This window comes from Falco punctatus (genome assembly GCF_963210335.1).
Source record: "Falco punctatus genome assembly, chromosome: 10".
Lineage (NCBI taxonomy): Eukaryota > Metazoa > Chordata > Aves > Falconiformes > Falconidae > Falco > Falco punctatus.
The window spans coordinates 4,138,587-4,158,060 of NC_137590.1; the positions used below are offsets into that span (position 1 = coordinate 4,138,587).

General features: G+C 46.0%; 2 protein-coding genes across 3 annotated transcripts in view; one reads left to right on the top strand and one right to left on the bottom strand.

Moving 5' to 3' along the window:
- Window positions 1–11,839, bottom strand: part of ARHGAP40 (Rho GTPase activating protein 40) — a 63,866-nt gene extending 52,027 nt beyond the window's left edge. For both annotated transcript variants that reach the window (XM_080405970.1, XM_080405969.1), the window contains exons 1-2: window positions 6,871–11,839; window positions 2,206–2,426 (exon numbers count right to left, since the gene is read on the bottom strand). In XM_080405970.1, the coding sequence (XP_080262096.1) occupies window positions 2,206–2,426; window positions 6,871–7,051 (402 nt within the window). In that variant the 5' untranslated portion in view covers window positions 7,052–11,839. The remainder of the gene's footprint in view (window positions 1–2,205; window positions 2,427–6,870) is intronic.
- LOC308071079 (protein FAM83D-B-like) overlaps window positions 1–19,474 on the top strand; it is a 441,583-nt gene that overhangs the window by 292,407 nt on the left and 129,702 nt on the right. The window lies entirely within an intron of this gene.

Genomic DNA, 19,474 nt, shown 5'->3' on the forward strand with positions numbered 1-19,474 from the left:
CATTTTTCCCCTTTAAGTTCACGCATTGAGGAGATCACAAACAGTGGACCAGCCAAGCTGCGTGGGATCCACCCGCTGCCTGTGATCACAGTTTCACAAGAAAGAACACGCTAAGAAAGCGGCAGTGAAAAGCTTCCCTTTGTGGGCTTCACAGTAACCTACCTCTCTCATCTAGAGAGATAAATTAACCATTAGAAGCGTAAGGAGGCATGTGGCAGATAATTTTGTTAATTAAAAACCTTACATTTACTAGAGCTAGTTAGAATATAGGAAAGCTTATTCCGTTACCAAAAATTAGTGACTTTCCAAGAACCTGCTTAGGGCACAGAGTTGCGGATGGAGGGCTGAAAGTTAAAGGGACTTGTGCAAAGTCAGTGCAGGTGGACACACGGGTTAATCTGCACAGAAGATGTATTTATCTTTAGAGTAGGTGCACAACTGATGGGCTTGCCATGAGAGCAGAACCAACTCTTTCAGCATCTGCAGCTAAATCACAGATCATGGAATGAATAATCCCCCAGCACCTTCAGATCCAGCTGCAGTGCAAACGGCCTGCACAGAACAGTGACACGGGAAATATGTGGAAAGGTTCTGATGGAAATGCCAGCACCTTTGATGCCTGAGAGCAGCTCGCAACAGAGGTGGACAGGAGGCAAACTGCAAAACAGTCCTGAAACACCGATGGAAATAAAAAACGAAATGACTGACGAATGACTGCCCGCATTCTTACAGCCTGAACCACTTCCACTCCAGTCACAGCTGAACTGAATTAGCTTTAAGCTCAATCTGCTGAAAGAAAAATACAAGTAATTCTGTATCGGAATTTTTTTCAACTCAATTTGCTGAAAGAAAAATATGAGTAAAAGAACACGTATTCTTTTGAAAGAAAATACAAGTAATTCCAGCAGTGTTACTGGGGTGGGGAGTGGAGAGGAAAGAGTCCAGTGATCTTGCTGGATGCTGATCTGGATCTTTCACATCTGATCAAACTAAGGCTATTTAAAAAGACAAATTTAGCATCTTTGTACATGCTTTCGTTACACTAAAATGTAATTTTAAAACATCAGATTTAAAGCAGATGCAGTTGCTTATCAAATGCAAGTATTAGCGATCTAGTGCATGGACACGTAAGATTAAGAGCTCAAAAATCCCCATTCCTATTCTAAAGACAGTACGATTATTTTAAGAGATATAACAGGCTTCTATGTAATCTGCAAGTTTAAAAACTTGCTGAATTTCAACTGAGGCACTTAGGACAACCTTGCAGCATTATTACTCCCAGAAGCATCATCTTTTTGCCACCCGTTCAGGGAGGAACACTCGGAACACTCTGCAAAAGAGAATCAACCGTGACTGTCCCAGCGCAATTCCCAGTGAGGAAGTTATCAGCACCTCGGCACCGGGCAGTTACCAAGAACCTAACCACAGCAGCTTCCAGTGATGCTGCAGGCTGCTAGCGTCATTCCCTTAAGCATCCAAGGGATTCTTTGGGTATAATTAATCTCATTACAGTAAAAGAAGTTGTAAAGAGGTTCAGCCTGAGGAAAAGGAGTATTCAGTTCTTGTAGAGAGCAAGGGTCCCATGCTGCTCAAAGAGGTAGATCTTAGTTAAGATCTTCTGCCTAGACACTTGACCGAGTAGAGAAAGTCACAAGGAGACCAGATTGGGATACTTTTCAACAGTCCCTAGAAAAAATAAGAATGCTGCACCTTGTGGCCACAACCAAGACAGCTGCAGCACAGCAGGGAAGCAGGCGAAAAGGTAATGGTTATGTATTCTCTAGCAAAAAAGAAAAAAACCCAACAGGCAACAGCTAGTCTTTCTCCAGGATTACAAGCTGTACAAGGTCAGCTTATCAGAATTGAATTTATTAAGTTCTTTCTTTTTTTTGGTTAATAATGATTTAACACATCACTGGAATGAAGAAAACACAAGAGGGCTCCAAACGTGCTCTGCAAGGCTGCAGCGCTGTGGGCACTGCACAGAAGCCTTCCAGCAATCTCTAGGGAGCTCACGGGATCTGCACGTTTTGTAGCAGCCTCAGTGCTGCAATCTGGGTGCAGAATTCCTACAGTCTCAGCTTCATTTCTGCTCAAGAGATGAAGTCATCTATTTGGAAACGACAGTAGCCCTAAACCCAGAAAGCCAAGTCACCTCCCACCACGCAACAAAGTCTTTCAGGAGATCCCACTCAATTAACATACCTCCGAGCTGACCACTCCAAAAATGTCTCGGACATCACGCACAGGATGCTTGTTCTTCCTCCTCCGTGACCGGGAGTAGGTGTCCAGCCGCCGCTGCACGGCAGCAGCCTGGGTCTTGGTCAGGGTGGAGAGCAGCACGATGTTGTCATTTTCCGAGGCATGGTCCCCGAGGAGGTCGGACAAACCTGCGTCTTGGAGCCACTCGGCTTCAGCTTCTCCCTCTGCGAGGCAATGGATGAGAAGGTCGAGCGAGAAGAGAAAGGAGAACAGCAATTTGAGTGTTTGCAACACTTCAGAGGTGGAAAACCAGAAGGCCGAGCCATCCCGTCTCTGGGGTGGCAGTAGGACATCGCTGGAAGGGAGCCACTTCTGTGCTGGGAAGCCACAGCTATTCTCAAAATCTCAGCCCTGTTCCCAGCTGGGTATCAGGGTGAAACCAGAGGAGAGACGGCACTTGGGGCAGCTATAACTGCCCACACCCCCCCTTCCCCTCACCCAAGACAAGGGAAAAGAAAAGAAAAAAAAATATCTGTGGAGGCATGGGTGTCGCCAGGAACACAGGCTCCCAACAGCTGGGCAGAAGAGGGGGCACGAGCCCAACTCTGCTCAGTATTTCGCACAAGCACTGCAACAGGAATGGAACCCAGCAGGGGCTTTCACAGGACAGGGGAGGAAAGTCTGATGCATTTACTTAAATCTGCCTTTCCACGGCCTGCCTGTGCAAAGGGGAGCTCTGGCAGCAGGCAACGGCGCCCAGCGAGCTCCCAAGGGATGGCAGTGCCTCCCGTGCACACCCGATCCTTCGGCAGCTTTGAGAGGAGACAAAAGGTCTGCAAGAAGCCACAACACTGCACATCTGGCTTTTTTACTCTTCTCTATTTGGCTATTTCTTTTAATTTTTATTCATCTGTATGCATACACCTGTGTATCAACAACTTTTTTTTTTCTTCTTCTTCTCTTCAATATCCAAACACTGATCTGGTAGATTCAACTGTATTTTAATAAAGTTGCAGAACTATTTGTACGCACCACCCCTGTTCTTTACCTTTTCCAGTAGGCTGTTATCCATACAGTCATCCAACAAAAGCAAAAGTGTTACTCTGTGCATTTGCTTGCTGTCTGTACCTATTAAAAACATTAAAGACCATTCCAGTTCCAGAACGAAGTGTGTAAAGCCTGGAGACAGTCCAGCAGCATTACTCAAACAAGCTCAATTCCATTTCATTTTTCAACATATATAAAGTTGCGCGTCAAACACAGAAGACAATTCTTTTCCTTATGGGATACACCCTTTGTGCAAGCGAGAAAGTGCCTTGAGCCAGGCAGCTACTTGAAATCCAAGGATAAAAGAAGCAATTTAGCAGGTGGCTTCAACTTTAATACAGCGAACACCACAAAGCCTTTATCTTTTCAGTTCTATGTGCCACATGCATTCACCGCAGGCAGCTCCAGCATAGCTCTGCCAAAGGTTATACTGGGAAAAAACTGTCACAACTGAACTGCAACGGAACAGTTCGTTCTTTCCTATGCAAACTGCCGTCTCCTCAGGTATCACAGCTGCTCAGGCAAAGCTCTATTATTGCTGTATCAATAATAAAAAAGCCATGCAGCTCTTCTTGAGAGATAAAATAATCTAATTTTTCCAGGGAAACTTCTGCATTCATGCCATTTGCAAAACATTGTGACTCCATTAAAACTCTTTCCAGCCTTCAGGGGATGCTCTTGGTGGTGTTAGGCACTCTAATGAAACAGGACTTTTTTTACCAGTACACCACAATAAATACAGCTGGACTTGAAGTCAAGTGTTTCCTTTAATGGATCATCTAGCAAATTGGCTAGCTTTCCTACATGGTCTTGAGTTTTGGCCTTTTCCCATGTCTGGTTCTACAGAAGCTAACAGGTAGAGCATCCCGACGGTGCTGCTCGCTTGGTTACAGCTGCTCATGTACTTGTCCTGCCCATGACTCCTTCCTTTATGCTTGTCCTACATCCGCGGTTTCACAGCAGCACGGCGAGCAAAAAAAAAAAAATCTGGTTTATTTTGTCTTTGGGAACTAAAGGAAGTTAAGTGTATTGCTTGCAAATTTTGAAAATACCCAATTCCAGTCATAACAGGAAACTAATCTAATACACAATACTAAGCTGCGGGCCCTAAATCGGACATCCGTGTAAGCCTACTGCCCCAGCTGGTGCCAAAGCACCAGATTTCCATTCCTTTATTTAATATTTCGGCCCAGTTGTGTTTGCCAGTAACACAAAAGAAAACCAGTAAAATAAGTTATTTATGGGGAGAAGGGGGAAATCAGAGAGAAACAGGTCAGACCTGAGAGGTCCACAGAAGCTGAGCTACAGGTTTAAGCCTGGAGAGCCACTAAGATTTGCCTTGTGAGTTCCAGACAAGCAGCATTTGGGGGAATTGGGCACTATTAGGAATAAATTTGCAAAACTGAAGAACACCACTTCTAAAAAGTTACTTGAAACACAAGCAAGCCACAAAAAAAAGCACTTATAATAAAGCACTTGGTTCCCAAACAGTTACAGGACAGCTATGGCATCCCTACAATTTCAGACTAAACACTAAGCACAACTTCCTACACAGTTTGCAAAGGTAAAGAAGAATCCCTCTTTGCAGACACCTCTCAGATGTGATTACATGCTACAAGGATGCTGACAGGTATTTTAGTGGCACTGCTGCAAAGCACTTACGTTATCAGTCTGCTGTACTGTCAGACCTTGGAGAGAGCTGGATGAACAGCAGACAGCAAGGGAAGGACAATGCTGCTCGTATTTCAGAAAAAAACCTACTTTCCGCTCCCTTCGACTGTTAGTGAGGCCACAAGTACCACCAGCACCTTCCAGCTGACCCAGTTCTGCAAAGTTACATGCTGGCCTCCCACCAGTACCAGGTCACAAGCAGCTTCCCATTACGCCACCCTTACACAGGGCTTGCACAGGAGGCCAGCGTTTTCCAACTGGGTCAGCCTTTTTGCAACGACTTACCCACGCGTAGCCTCCCTGCTGTCCCCATACCGCAATTTTGATCAGCTGTTTGCCAGGCTGAGCCGTGCCACCCCCGGACGGAGCCGTTAGCTGCTGTCCAGGCACGACCTCTCGGGCTTCACGTGATGCGCGGTGGTGCCTTTGGCTCCGAGGAGCCCAGAAGCCCCTGTGCCACGTTGCCACCGTAGCAGTGTCCCAACCACACATCACAGAGACGCGAAAGCCAACAGGCACCAGCCAAATCCCACATCCATGCCATCGGGAGTCCCCCCGGCCACTAACCCCTCTGGCACAATGCTTGTTTGACCGAAGCTCCTTTGCAGAAGGCACCAGGAGGCTGAGCATGCCGCACCTCCTTCCCCAGCTCAGAGCATTATTTCAAGTCTGTCTGGTTTCAGTGGACAATTAAGCAGCCGGCTCTTGCCTGCTAGATTAATATACAGCATTAAGACACTTTTCCTTGTGTCCCTGCTTACACACAGTAATCGAATTGCCTCTAGCAGATCAGTCTTTTGTATATCCCAGACAGCCTTTCATCTCACGGCACGGACTCTTTTCCAGAGTCTCCTTCCTGGCGCACTCATTTTCTGAGTCACTTTTGCATCTCTTCCAGTTCTAAGAAACAAATGTATGTCCTTTATGTAGGGGCACTAACAGCAGGTCTTAATGTTTACCATGTCTTGCCTACTACAGCAGACACGGATGGTGGTTGTTCCACCCCACCCTCCAGAGCCCCCCTGTGCACCCAGGACAGCTATTCACCCAAGCACAGCAGCACACTGGGACTGTCACTCAAGCATTTCCCCATCACACACCTGGATCCTTCTCAATATCAAGCCAGCACAACAGCAGGAGGCTGCACAGCTGCAAACCCGACCAGTCAAGAGGATGCGCAATCAACTAAATCCCATTCTTCAAAAGGGACCTGGGAAATGCACAATCCCACTCTGCGGGATCACTGGATACCTATCACCATTTAACATCCCTCCAGCACCCCAGGGTGTTGTACCTCCCATGTCAAAAGGCAATCAGTCCAGATTCCAGTTATTCCAAAATACTGGATAACATCAGCACTACAGAAAGCCCAGTAGAAACACCCCATGCACATGAAGCAGTCTTCACAAGAAAGAGAAAAAACCAAACCAAACCAAAAGGAGGTACACAAGAAAAACCTTGTGTGGACAGACGCAAGTAATTCTGGATGTTTATTATGATTTCTTGAATACTGAACTAGAGGAGGGAGAGTCTGCATTCCACAAAGGCAGCTCTCAAAAGCCACTAGGATGAAGTATCAGAACCACACACACAAACAAGCCTTCCCAAACACCACCAACCGTCACAGCGTGTTTACCAAACAGCCTCCTGCACGGGGAGGGGGAGCCCTCACACTTGGTGGGGGCTGTCTGAAACCCCCTGGAGCCTTGAGCATATTCCTGATGGACCTTTAGCATCAGCTTTGTTTCAGCAGCTGAATGCAGACCAGGCCAGCACTCCCCTTCTGCGGGGCACTACCTACCACCCAATTAAAAATACAGCTCTCTGATCTGACTGGTAATATTCTAACCATATTCCAACAGGTTTCCAAATCATTCAGGTGCATAAGCAAATTTTCTCTGTAAGATGTCCATCTTCCTCCCCCCACTCCCAACATTTTTGGCAACCTACCCTCTTGTGTTTTGACATCTGCAAGGCTGCATTCCTCTTGCTCGGCTTCAGCGCTCTGTTTAATGTTCTCTACTTCCAGCCAAAAACTGTCCATTGACAAGTTGTCCAAAGACTCTACCATGGAATTCGTGCCCTCTGACACCAGGGATGCCAAAGGGCTCTTCAGAGGAAGCTGGCTCATTTTGCAAGGGCAATTTCTGGTACCGAAAGAGGAAGAGATAAGGAGAGAGAGACATTAAGCTACACGTACTCACATACGACATTCACATGCAGCGGTCTTCATTGATTAACGACTGCAACAAAAGCCAAACAGAGGTAAGTGCTAGGCTTCCTTTGGTTAGTGTTTAGCACTAACAGACAAGGTTGGGATCAAATCCACTAGGGAATGGGAAAAACTGCTGTCCAAACAAGCAAGAGGATGCAGTATTAACATGGATTTTCCGATGCTGTCCTTCCAGTGACCTCCGAGACACCACCTACCACTCCCACCCTTGCTTCCAAGATCCCCTGCAAACTCGCACAGATATCCTCTACGGTCATGGACAACCGAGATGCTTCAAGCCTGGTGCACACGTGCTGGGATTATCTGGCACGCACAGCAAGCCCAACAGCTCCCCGCCGCAGCAGGCTGAACCCAGCAGCTTTGTCCTTCGTTTGCAAAAGCTGGCACAGCTCCATCTCCGGCATCTCAGCTTGTGCAATAAACAACTCTGATGCGTGAGGCCCTCTTTTCCTGACCAGACCAGATTTTTCAGCTGTGAAACAGCACAAGTGTCCTGGGAAGCCCAAACATACAGAATTTTCTTACCAGTCTGCTGATTAATTCATGGGTGGCCGAAGTCCCAGCCCGGCCTCCTTTGGCTTTCAACCTCTGTGCAGAAAGCTGTGAGGTTCTCAACAGCTCATAAAACAATGCCTCTCCTAAAATTAATTTTAATTTTCTTCAAAGGGTTACAAGCCATTTAAACCCTGCTGTGTATCTTTTTCAAAGACATTAAAAAAAGTGGGGTAAGCAGAACCTACTTATGAAGACACCTCAATGGCTCAACTTAAAAATACTAAATTAAAGAGATCGCACACTACGCTAACCCTGGATGGTTTGAAAACCACCTGTGAACAGCCACCACCACCACCCAGACCAGAACTGCTTTCCAGTTTCACAATAAAAAAAGCGCAGATTGAGTCTTATGCCTTGAAAACCATGACAACACAACACCCACAAAATGCAACTAAGCCTCCTAACTCCAGAAGGACTTAAAAAGTTATAGATGGGAAAATATCTGGAATGTTTTAGCTCCTTTTATTCTGGAAAGCCATTATTAGCAGTTCTGGCACCAACTTGCCTCTGTTAGAAGAAGCGTTTCAAGTCATAAAGGAATAAGTCTGAAGAATCTAATAACTAAGAGGCATATGTTGTAGAACATTCTGCACTTACATTTACACATGTGCAAGCATATTACATTCATACCTTTTTCTAATATGCACATAGTCGGTCCTTCTCTTCCAAAGGTCAGAACTAAAGCAATAACCTGGTTCCAGGATCGTCTAGAGCCAGACATGGTGTTGAGAATGAAAATAAGAAGGTTTTTGTTTGCTTGTTTTACAGGAACACAAGAGTGAAAGATTGAAAAGAGCTCTGATGCCACTCAGCCCACCTGTGACAAGGGCAGAGGTGATCTGCTTGTTTACTACCCATCCCCACTTCTCCCACCTTTCCTATTCCTGGATACCCAAATAACAGGCCTCCAGCTGAGATGCCACTTTATAGCCTGGCAGATCACTTAAATAGTCAATCTAAGATTTTAACAATTTTTTTTTTTATCTGCATAGCTCTCTCTGTCCATCTCTCTCTGTTCTACTACACCTACCATCCCAAATCATTACTTCCCCTTTCAAATTTTTACTTACATCTTTATCCAGTAGGAGTTAAAACTTTAGATCGCATCCTCCACGTTAACTCTTCATCTTTAGTACTCCTTTCCATTTTCTCACATTTGCCAACAGCCTTCTTGTGAAAGGATTAGATTTAAGTGAAGCCACTTTGCTAGCATCGAAAAGACCGTTTAATACCTTGCCTTGATGTCTCACTAGAATTCTACTACACACCAGGCAACAGAAATCATCACTTGCAACATGAAACCCACCAGGAGGTTTTTAGATTATCTTGAGGGACTTGGTTTTGGCTGTATCAGCGCTAGAAACGCTGGCAGCCCAACTTGCACTGAAGAGCAGCCTCGCAGAGCACACCATCATGTAGGCTAAGGAAGCACCTTGCCAGCTCTCCTAAAGGCCCTCAGCAGGCACCCAACTGCTCTTCTTGACCTCAATTATTGCCCTATACTACCGTGGGACCTAAGTTACACAGATTAAAGCAGCTCTGAAATGCACCTTTCCTTCATGTTCAGCTTTAGAGCCTGCTCATCTAACATCCCAGAAATCTCCATGGATTCATGCTAAAACAGAACTAAGGTTTGCAGATCTAGCAGAACCTACCCTAGACCTGAGCAGCAGCTTGCACAGCCTGCGTCACACATAGCTATGACAAGCCCCTCCCCACACCGGCCTGGAAATAAACCCACAACAAAACATTAAGCCAATGTAAATACAATCTTCAGCTTTTTCAGAAGGGTGGCTCTTGACTTGCTCTGGATGACTTGTCCAAATACCAGACCCTGAATGCAAGTTTTAGTCCGGGAGATACTACAACTAAGTGGAGTAACACTTATTTAAGGCATTAGGGCGTATTCCTGGTGCACATATGAGAAGGGTCACGCCATCCTTACAGCCCAGGTTTCAGGCTACAGCTTTGCCAGCAGTTAATTTTGATCTACCAGCACCTTCAGTCCATATGGAGACAACAGAGTACTGGTGCCAGGATACAGCTTTGCCAGACAACAACGGGTACGGTACCGTGATCCTACTCCAGCTTGTGCTGCCGTACCACCCACGGTTATTTTCCTTCCTTCCACAGCTGGAAATACAGATGAGCTGGCAGTGCTTGCACCGAAAAGCTCCACAGGAGGCACGCTGTATGCCTACTCTTGGAGAGCAGTATTTGAACTACTTGTGTCTTAAACAGCCCAAAAGCCATCCTAACTTGTTTTCGACCCCACGGGCTGAGGCACTGAAGCCTATCTCACCAAGGTGCAGGATGCTCATGCCGCACAGCAGCAGCAGGATCCAAACCCCAGCTCTACAAGTCCTAAGCTAGCACTGCTGTTCCTGTCTCACGGAACACCACAGCAAAATCAGGCCTTCACCTTTAGAAAATCTTTTATTTTCTGGCTTTTTTTTTTTTTTTTTTCTCTTGAACACAGGGCACAGTGCTTTACAAATGCAACCACCCAGGTGGAAGGCTAATTTTAGATTCAGCGCACCTAAAAGACTGTTCTTCCTCATTGCATTCCCAAGTCAACGGAGGGCAACCTGTGACGTATAAACATAGCAACAGTTTAGATTGAAAGTGTAGATTGTTGGCTTTAAATGTTAATTGCTCAGTTGTGACTGGGCAAGGAGTAGGTGGAATAATCAAGTTCACATAGTTGCACTGTCAGTGTAACAAAAAACTTAAGATTATGAAGTTTTAAAAATTAACCCCCCCAAAAGCAAACTGGCAGAAAGATCCAGCTAAGGACAATGGTAAAGGAATGACTCTGTGGAAAGGCTGACCATCCTAGTGTAACCTTCTTGGCTCGTTCAAGAGCAGAGCCAGTTTTAGAGGGGCTCAAGATCCATTCAGCTGACTCGCCTAACACCTTCAGTCGAACGCTGACTTAACCATTAATAACACAGTTATGAGAAATGAGGTTGGCATGGACCTCATACAGTTAATTTTCTTATTATTATTTCTTCTATAAACCCCCTCTTTGAAGGGCACTGGTAGCCCTTAGCAAGACCTGCACAGTGACTCCGAGTGACGGTGGCTCACCCATCCTGGGCTAGGATACGCAGTCTCAGAGTAGTTTTTTGATCTGATCCTAGATACTCTTAACACATGACAAACACATTGCAAATACTCATGCAATTCTTGGCCCTCTTGAATACCAAAATAAAATAAACACTGTTGCTACGCATTTGATCATGCCAGGTTTGAATCATTCCCAGCACTGAGCTTCTCAAAGGATCCCTAGCTGCCTTAACTACCTCACCGCTTGCTCAACATCCTTCCCTCATTGAAATACCTCTCGAGCAGATGAATAAATAAAGAGGTTCCATCTCAAGCACTTCAAACAGAACAGAAGGTGACAAGTTAAGCCAAGAAATGGAATTCCTTTAATATTGGTTCCAGAAAAAGCTAAGATGAGAAAAAGGCAACGGGAACAGAATAATTAAGTTATACAAGGCAGCCCTTCCATACAACAAGCACCTAGTTTTTGAAGACATTTCCAAAGATCTGGAGCAAGCACAAAGGCCCACATGAAACAAAGAAACAGATGGAAGGAGTCTGAATTAACCTAAGCGCAAGTTAGGAGCAGCACACCAAGGTACAGCATCATAGCAATTCAGACCACTAGCAGGAAACACAAGCACTTTTGAAAGAGGAAAATATAATAAATTATTCTATCAACTGGCTGCAGCATTTTGACAGATGAAGACACTAAGTCAAGGAACAAAAATATGTTAGTGTCACAATATACACACAACTTACCAGCTTTCAATTTACTTCAGGGTTGAAACCGACTGATGGGTACTAAAGCACAAGATCAAAAGAAACAAACAACAAGGTCTATGTGGTACAAGTCTGTCTTCACATTGCTTCCAAGTTCCTACCTTAAGCAAGCAGCCTAAACCCAAATGAAGAACGGTGTAGTTAATTCTGGAGAGAAATAATGACCTAAAGATCAGCCCACCACAGTTCATGATGATAGGTTTCCTTGTTTAAAATCACATAGTAGGATGAAGGCATCCAGAAGCAACAGACAGAAGTATTTGAAAAACTGGAGAAAAATCTGAAGCAGTAAGTCACATATATATAAAATATACATAACTATAATATAGATGCCTATAATACGTAACTATAACATAGGCACCTATAATATGTAACTATAATACAGATATCTATATGAAATATAGATACAATTTGCTCACCGAAAGCATTGGAAGTTTAAACCTCAGTCTTTCAAAGGCATCAATGCTAATATAAGAACAGGTCCCTGTATTGAAGAAGTCAAACAACTTGCTGTCAAAATCTTACATGAAGTACACATAAGTGGCTATTTCATCCAGACACACAGAATTACACAGAACTGTATTCCCAGCACAGATGGCAAATTTATCCAGGAGATGCTTTGTGGACAAAAGCTCCACAATTTTTCTACCAAAGTTCTAAAGTTCTAAACCAAAAGAAAGCTCTACTACAAAACTTTAACGCCTGCCTTTGTTGCCCTTACAATCCCCCAGATTTTGTACACAAAGCACTACTGAAGTTTACTTTTAGGAGAAAACTGAAAAGCACATGGCTGCTTCACATTCCTTGGACCAAAGCGTAAAAGCAAAGACATACAAATTATCAAATCACTGCAGCAGCGATGAACAGTAACTCACCCAATTGCTCTTACCATGCTTTACTTTAACTAGCTTAACTAAACAACTAAAGACCCAGAATTAAAGCAATCTTAGAAGCAGGCTGCCACTGCTGACATACATCTTGGAATAACCTCTAACCATAGAGTATTTGCTCCTATACCTAGTAGTTTCACCAAAAGCATCCCCTACGAGAAGTCACCGTGCCTTTAGCCCAGGCTATGCCATACAGTGCTGCTGCCAGCCGTCACTTATATTCACATAGAGGCACTTTATCAAAGACTTTGCACCCATGGGACAGCACACTTTAAGGTCGGTCGGTATAGCACCAGCAGGAATAGCGAAGACGTCACTACTACAATTTGCTAATAAGATTACAGCTTGTTTTCAGTAACACAGCAATCAGTTCATCAAGATCTTCTATTATGCAAGCAGCTCAGGGAGCAGCGTCATGTAAGGTTGTTTTGAAGAAGCCTGTTCTGCAAGTGATAAAGAGGACGTGCCAGATAGCTCCGCATGCGTGGAGTAATTCGTACTCCACACAAGCTCCAGCTTTCCCCTGCTCCAACAACAACAAAGCGCTCCCCAGCTTCTGTCCTGGCATCCCCAGCGACGCCAGAAAGACGAAACAGCAATCCTGTGCCCGGTGCTTTGTGGAGGGAAAAACGCGAATCCTGATGCCTGTGCACAGCTTAGCGCCTCCATCATTTTCTGTGCTGGACGCGAACTCCAGAGGTTACCCCCGCCACAGCACTGGGAGTTTTAAATAAAACATAGGTTATAACTTACCCGACAACAAGTGCTTCTATCAAAATATTGAAGGGCAGAGAAACTCCATCTCAACATTGCTGTCTCAGGCCTTCATCTGGAACAGATGTGCCTGCACCGGGTCTAATAAGTGTCTAAAAAAGCAGCTAAGGGGTAGCGAAAGCTGCCTGTAATTACAGATGTGCCTGGAAGTGTCTCAGACCAAAACTCAGGGCAGAACACACCGGATTGGTAAGCCCATGCAGATACAGCCACATTAAAAATATTCAAAGCCACGTTTAGCTTAGTCTATTAGCTGGGTGTCTGTCCCACCATGCCAGGGTTTGTTCTAGCTGCAGAAGACATCAGCCACGCTCTCTGTACGTGGCCTTTTGTTTCACTGTAAGGTCACTGCAGACGAGGCTGCTGTTCACTTTCCCTGCGCCGGCAGGGTAAGCCAAACAGGAAAGGGCTTTCGTTGACATGGAAATCCGGCTGCGGGAAAGGGGTACCTGGCCAAAACAAAGCTTTAGTAGTACTGCCATCTTTAATGCAATTACGAATTGATAAGCCTGATCTACGGGATGATTAGATGAGAATCATTAATTAAGAGGTGGCATTCCCATCTCTATTTCCAACCTCACACACTCCACTGAATCCACAGTCATCTAAACACACGGGCTTCGTCCAACCAGCAGCCCCAAGGACCTGGGCTGCCGTTCACATCCCACCTATTGGCACAACACCAGGATGCCAAACCCAGAGACCCACCAGCGTGGGGCTGCAGACCCCAGAGACCCGCCAGCTACAGACGGGGGCTCCCACATACTTGCTCTTACCCACTCCTCCTCCTCAGCTCCCTGTGGCTGCCGCGAGGCTGAGCCTGTGCACAGGATTCCCACCAAGTGGCAGGCAGGGACTCACTGCCCTTCGGTGACTTGGCTGTCACAGCCTGTAGCACACGCTGCCAGGGGTTTTGCTGAGGCCAGAATGAGTCAATACCTCCCAGTTACTAAACGCATCCTTGAAACATGCTACCGTTACGTCAGACAAGACGTCCTTACTTCATTTCCATCACTGCTGTGACTTCAGGCGAGATGCTCAACCTCTAGGGACCTCAGAGGGACAAAAGGGGTGAGGGACCACAGGGCTTTCAGAGGAAAGGCTGCTAAGTGTGTCTGAATCCTTTATAACAGGCTGTGAACTTACGATTGTTCATGAACGCAAAGGCTTTTTACAAAAGCAGATTCACACATACTAAATATTTGTTCTACAACTTCATTGATGTTGAACTTGGAGTAAAATCAGGATGACAGGATTCATTTTTATTTCTTCTTGTAGCCCATTCTACCAGCTACACCATTACAGCAGAGAATCAGTAATGCTAAGTTGCTGTTCAGCTGTATGGGAACAGGAAAAAGACTTTGAAGAGGTCACCAAGAGTAACTCGCTGACCACAACGTATGGAGGGGTTGCGAGATGTCCTGGCATCCAGCTATGCATCCAGCTGTGTGTGAGAGGTTTGGGGACGCAGGAAGACAGAAGGGACAGTCATAAGCTCCTTGCTTGGATTTCTCCGGTAAGAGTTATTACACCCAGTGCTTGGCTATTACATTGCCATAAAAAGCCTGCCCTTGGTTAAGATTTATAACTATTTTTATAACTAATAACCAGAGCGCTGCTGGCAAGCCCAGAGCCACCAGCCCCAGCCAGAAGCCACCTCGGGTGCCACAAGCTTTACAGCACCGAGAGGAGGAGCACGAGGGAGGAAGAGCTGGCTCAGCAGTGGCTTTTTCTCAGCGGTGCTTTGGAGGCATGACACCTTCGCTGCCGGGTAAGCCGGTGTCTTAATGGGAACCCAACGAGCATGCCACAGTTACTGCTGCAAAAATAAACAGTCATTAAAGTCAATTAATTAGAAGACCAGGATGGCTGGCATATCATCACCTTATTGTATAGGCATGTTTTAGGTGGCTTAGCTACACATATACATAGGGGATGCGTTTCGCCTGCTGGTGAGTCCTGAATGAACAGCTGCCCGTTGCCACTTTTTAACTAGGAGTTAAATATTTTGGTAAATGTTACTAGGCAAATTTGGGGTTCCTGCTGCAGTGCCTGGCCACAGAGCTGTTTGGCACCAGTATGGCCACCGGAATTCAACTAAGGTTTTTGCCACACAAGTTAAGCTGTTACTCAATATTTTGATTTTTACCAAAGCAGCCCTGCAATACTCAAGGTGTTAGTCTAGTTCTCTTACACATGGGTAATTTTAAAGTAATTTGCCATATCATTCCTGTGTCAGTCCCCTTAAGATTATGATTTTTTCATATATATATATAAAAAAAATTTTACACCTCAAATTTTGACTAGGATCTTTTAAATGTTTCCTTTCTTGCTTCTACACACAAAGTAAAAGCAAACTAGGAAAAATGAGAAGTCAGAAGCATGAATATGGGAGCTATGGTTAGAAACTAAATCCCTGTGAGTACATTCACACAAACCAACAGGTTTTGTTTACTGCAGCAGGGAAACCTTCTGAAACTTGCTGCAACATCTAGGCTGAAGCAAATACACGTTAGATGAGTCTGAAGTCACCTAACATCCAGTAAGCACACACACAGTACTGTGTTTGTCAAGCAAAGCAGTTCAGTTTTCAGTTCTATCTTTTAGTACGCACGCTTTGCATGATATTTATAAATAACCAGTTCTTAACCTTCGTACAGCACTACAAATCACTGAACAGCCCTCAAACCCCGTAAGCTGCCAGGGCAGCATTACCACTGAATCACAAGGGAACAGCCTGCATTTTAGCCCCCCTCAGCCACACATGCACCCTCAGGTCCCACTTCCACAGCTTGCTGTGCTTTCCCCAGTTAGAGAGTGAATTAGGGGAAAAAAAGCTGGGGGTGGGGTGGGGTGGAGAGGGGGTTAGTAGGCTTTATTTCAGGATCAAGGCAGTCGCAACACCGTTTTAAAGAGCATGTTATAGCCTGCTTACCTCTGGAATCTTACCTTCTTTCCACCTACCCTGCCTCGCCTCTCAGCCCTGCCTTTGGCAGGGAGAGCAGCCACCCCCCCAGCACACACACCCCCAGCACCCCGCTCCGTACCTGCCACTGCTGCCTGGCCAGGCAGATGCCAACACCACCCAGGGCCTGGGGATCCCACTTCTGGCCACCCCGGAGCTGCACGTGCGATGCTTGTCCATGTCCCGATGGGAGAAGAGCAGCGGCCAGCCTGGCCGTGCCCCTCTGCCCACAAGCCTCGCGGCTGATAACGAAGAGCTGCTCCTTGTCACCCCCGCGGTGCTGACTGGAGGCCCGTGAGCATCCTTCTCCTCCCTCCCCGCATCCACCCGCCTGTGCGGACAGAGCAGGAGTGGTGTAAATCCACCTGAGCCTTCAAGGCAGCAGTGCCCGCGGCTGAGCCGCCCACGCCTGGGACGCGGGCTGAAGGACACAGCCCACAATCAGCATCCTGCGCTCGGAGTAAGCAGAAAATAGCAAAGAGTTATTCCCAAGCCTGGGCTGAAGCTGAGGCTTGCTAAACATTAACTCAAGCCTCAGCTGCGTGAAAAAGTAACTCCCAAAAGCAGCACCGGGAAGGGGGAGTCAAACAGCGTATTTGCTCCTAAAAATTGTGCTTCTCCGAAGTAAAAGAACATGAAGAAAAGCACAAAGTATCTGCCTGGGGATTTGAGGGGGACAGCAAAAACCATGAGTGCTTATTAAAAAAAGCAGATTCAGTGTTTCCTGCCATAGTTGAACGATGAGCAAATCCCAGCTGGGTGTAAGACAGTGGTGTTGAAAGAGCAGCATAAACCCATAACACCCACAGAGAATATTTTGCAAGATCCAGATCCTTCTCTAAAACCTCATCAGCCAACCAACAGACACACGAGCAAAGGGTTAAAGCCAGCAGATTCCCCAGCCATCCCTAACAGGTTTTGTTCTTTCCTTGTTACTCCATCCACTAAACCTCCTTTCACAAGAGGTAACTTCCCTCTCTTTTAACATTCACTATTTTTAATCCCGAAGTCAAAGGGACAAGTCATTTCTTTAAAGTTTCCTTAATGAAGGCGTGCAAAGCTTCTCCAGCACAGGTAATAACCCTGCTCTGTGTTTCCAATATTCCCAGTAAGACTGGATGTATGGCTCAGCCTGCCCTGCCTCCAACAGCTCAAAGGGCAGCAGTAGCTATTTTAGAGACAATCCCTCCTAAAAGCCTGCAAAGAAGCCAGCTCAGTTTTGTTTCTTACCCCTTAACACAGCTATTTTTCCAGCCACCGCTTTAGCCCAGCTGCTTCTACCCCACCCCACGAACGCGCAGCCAACCTCCCGCGGAAGGAACGCTGCCCGACTGCCCAAGCTTCGGTCCCCCGGGGCAGGCAGAGGGAGAATCTGGGATGTTTACAACTCTCCACACTAAGTATGCAAAAATATTAATGGGAATTTCCCCAACCCCTCAATCTCTTTTTCTCCTTGCCCTCAATTCCTGAAAAATGTTATTCCTCCCCCCAAAATTCTGGACACTTGTGACACAAACCAGGAGGAAAGCCCGCCGGCGAGAAGGAAGGTGGGTCTTGCTCCAGGTAACTGAACGTGGCTGTGAGAAAGCTCCTCTGCCCAGCCGGAGCTCGAGCTGGCTTCCCCCGTCTCGCCCCGGCTCCCAGTACACCCGCTGTACAGTGGTGCACAGACATTCTGTGCTAGATTTCTTATATAGCTTGTTCACTACAAGTGGCCCTAATGAGAATCCTAAGGGATCAAATTCCAAACTCGGGTTATCCATTTAGCTCTTCCCCTATCAGCTCCAAACCCAGGCAACCTGCAGAACACACCAGCTTGTGAAATTCAGTTATAACCAAAGCTCACCATGAGCCACAGCTTTACAACAGCACTGTGTTATCCATAGGCAGCAAGCACACTGTCATAGAACAGGGTCAGAAGGGACCTTAAAGATCACCTAGTTCCAACCCCCAGCAGAGACACCTGCCACCAGCCCAGGCTGCTCCAAGCCCCGTCCAGCCTGGCCTTGGGCACTGCCAGGGACAGGGCAGCCACAGCTGCTCTGGGCAAACTGGTCCAGTGCCTCACAACCTCACAGTGAGGAATTTCTTCCCAATATCTAATAATAAAAATTCATCCAATAATAAAGACCTTAGCAAGGTGCAAAAAGCAAAGTAAACCAATTCTGATGCTTTTATTCAGGTACACAGACAATGGTTGCTGCAAAGCTACATCAGACAGAAGCGTACATCATCGCGTGTGACCACCCAAACTGCCCAGGGCTGGAGACACGGAAGGGGAGAGCAAGGAGAGACGACAATGAGAATATCTACAGGAGGAAACGTGGCTGCTTTAAGCTTTGCTGTTTTTACAAACTCGGGAAAGCGTTCTCTCTGCCCAGGGAGCACCTAGCCTTTCCAAAAGCCTTCCCACCAAGTGTGCCTTGCCCTGGAACAAGCGGCTGGGTGTCAGGCCATCCCTTCTCCTGGACACAAAAGCACATCTAAGCTGCCAGTACTGCAAGTAGACGGGCACAACAGCCCACAACTATATTTCTTTTATTTTCAGCTACATTCCTTCTCATTACATTTGATAACTTCAGCCAGCTGCTTGTACTTTTTGACCCACAGACTTTCAGACAGACAGGCTGCCAGTCCCTCATATGAGCGAGCTTCATCTTCACAGGTTTCTAATGCAGCAGTAATATTTCAGCCAGGTTTGTTGCCCAACTGAGACAATTTTAAAGTATCCAGAATGAAAACAGAATTCTTTAACAATATATTCAACTTGGACTACTCATCTAAAGCAGTACACAAGCACTACAGAAAGTTTAAGATCTCTATGGATAATAACAGCTGCACTACTACCTACAGCCTTTCAGACTCCTGTCTGGACTTTGGTTATTCATATTATTTGAGAGAAGCAAGCTTATTTCCTAGCTTGGGAGGAAAAAAAAAATAATAAAAAGAGGTGGAGGAATAGAACATGAGGCCAGCTGAGTCTGCATTTTCGGACAAAGTGAATCAGGATAAATATTCCAGCTCTAGTTTCGAGCTCTCCAGCATGTTTCATGCTCCAGGACAGTCTTCCTGGCGTCATTAGAGATGAGCCAAGCTCACTAGGACGAGATCATCTGGATCACAGGAGCTGAATCTTACTCAAATATGGAGACAAAGAGACATACCAATGCTCTCAGCAGCCAATTAGTTCAAATGAAATCACTGGTACAGATCCAGCACTGTTATAATCACAGCTCTAATGCACAAGTTATTTCTGAAGGTATCTACACATCCTGCCAAACTGACGCAACTTGGCTCGCTCAGTAA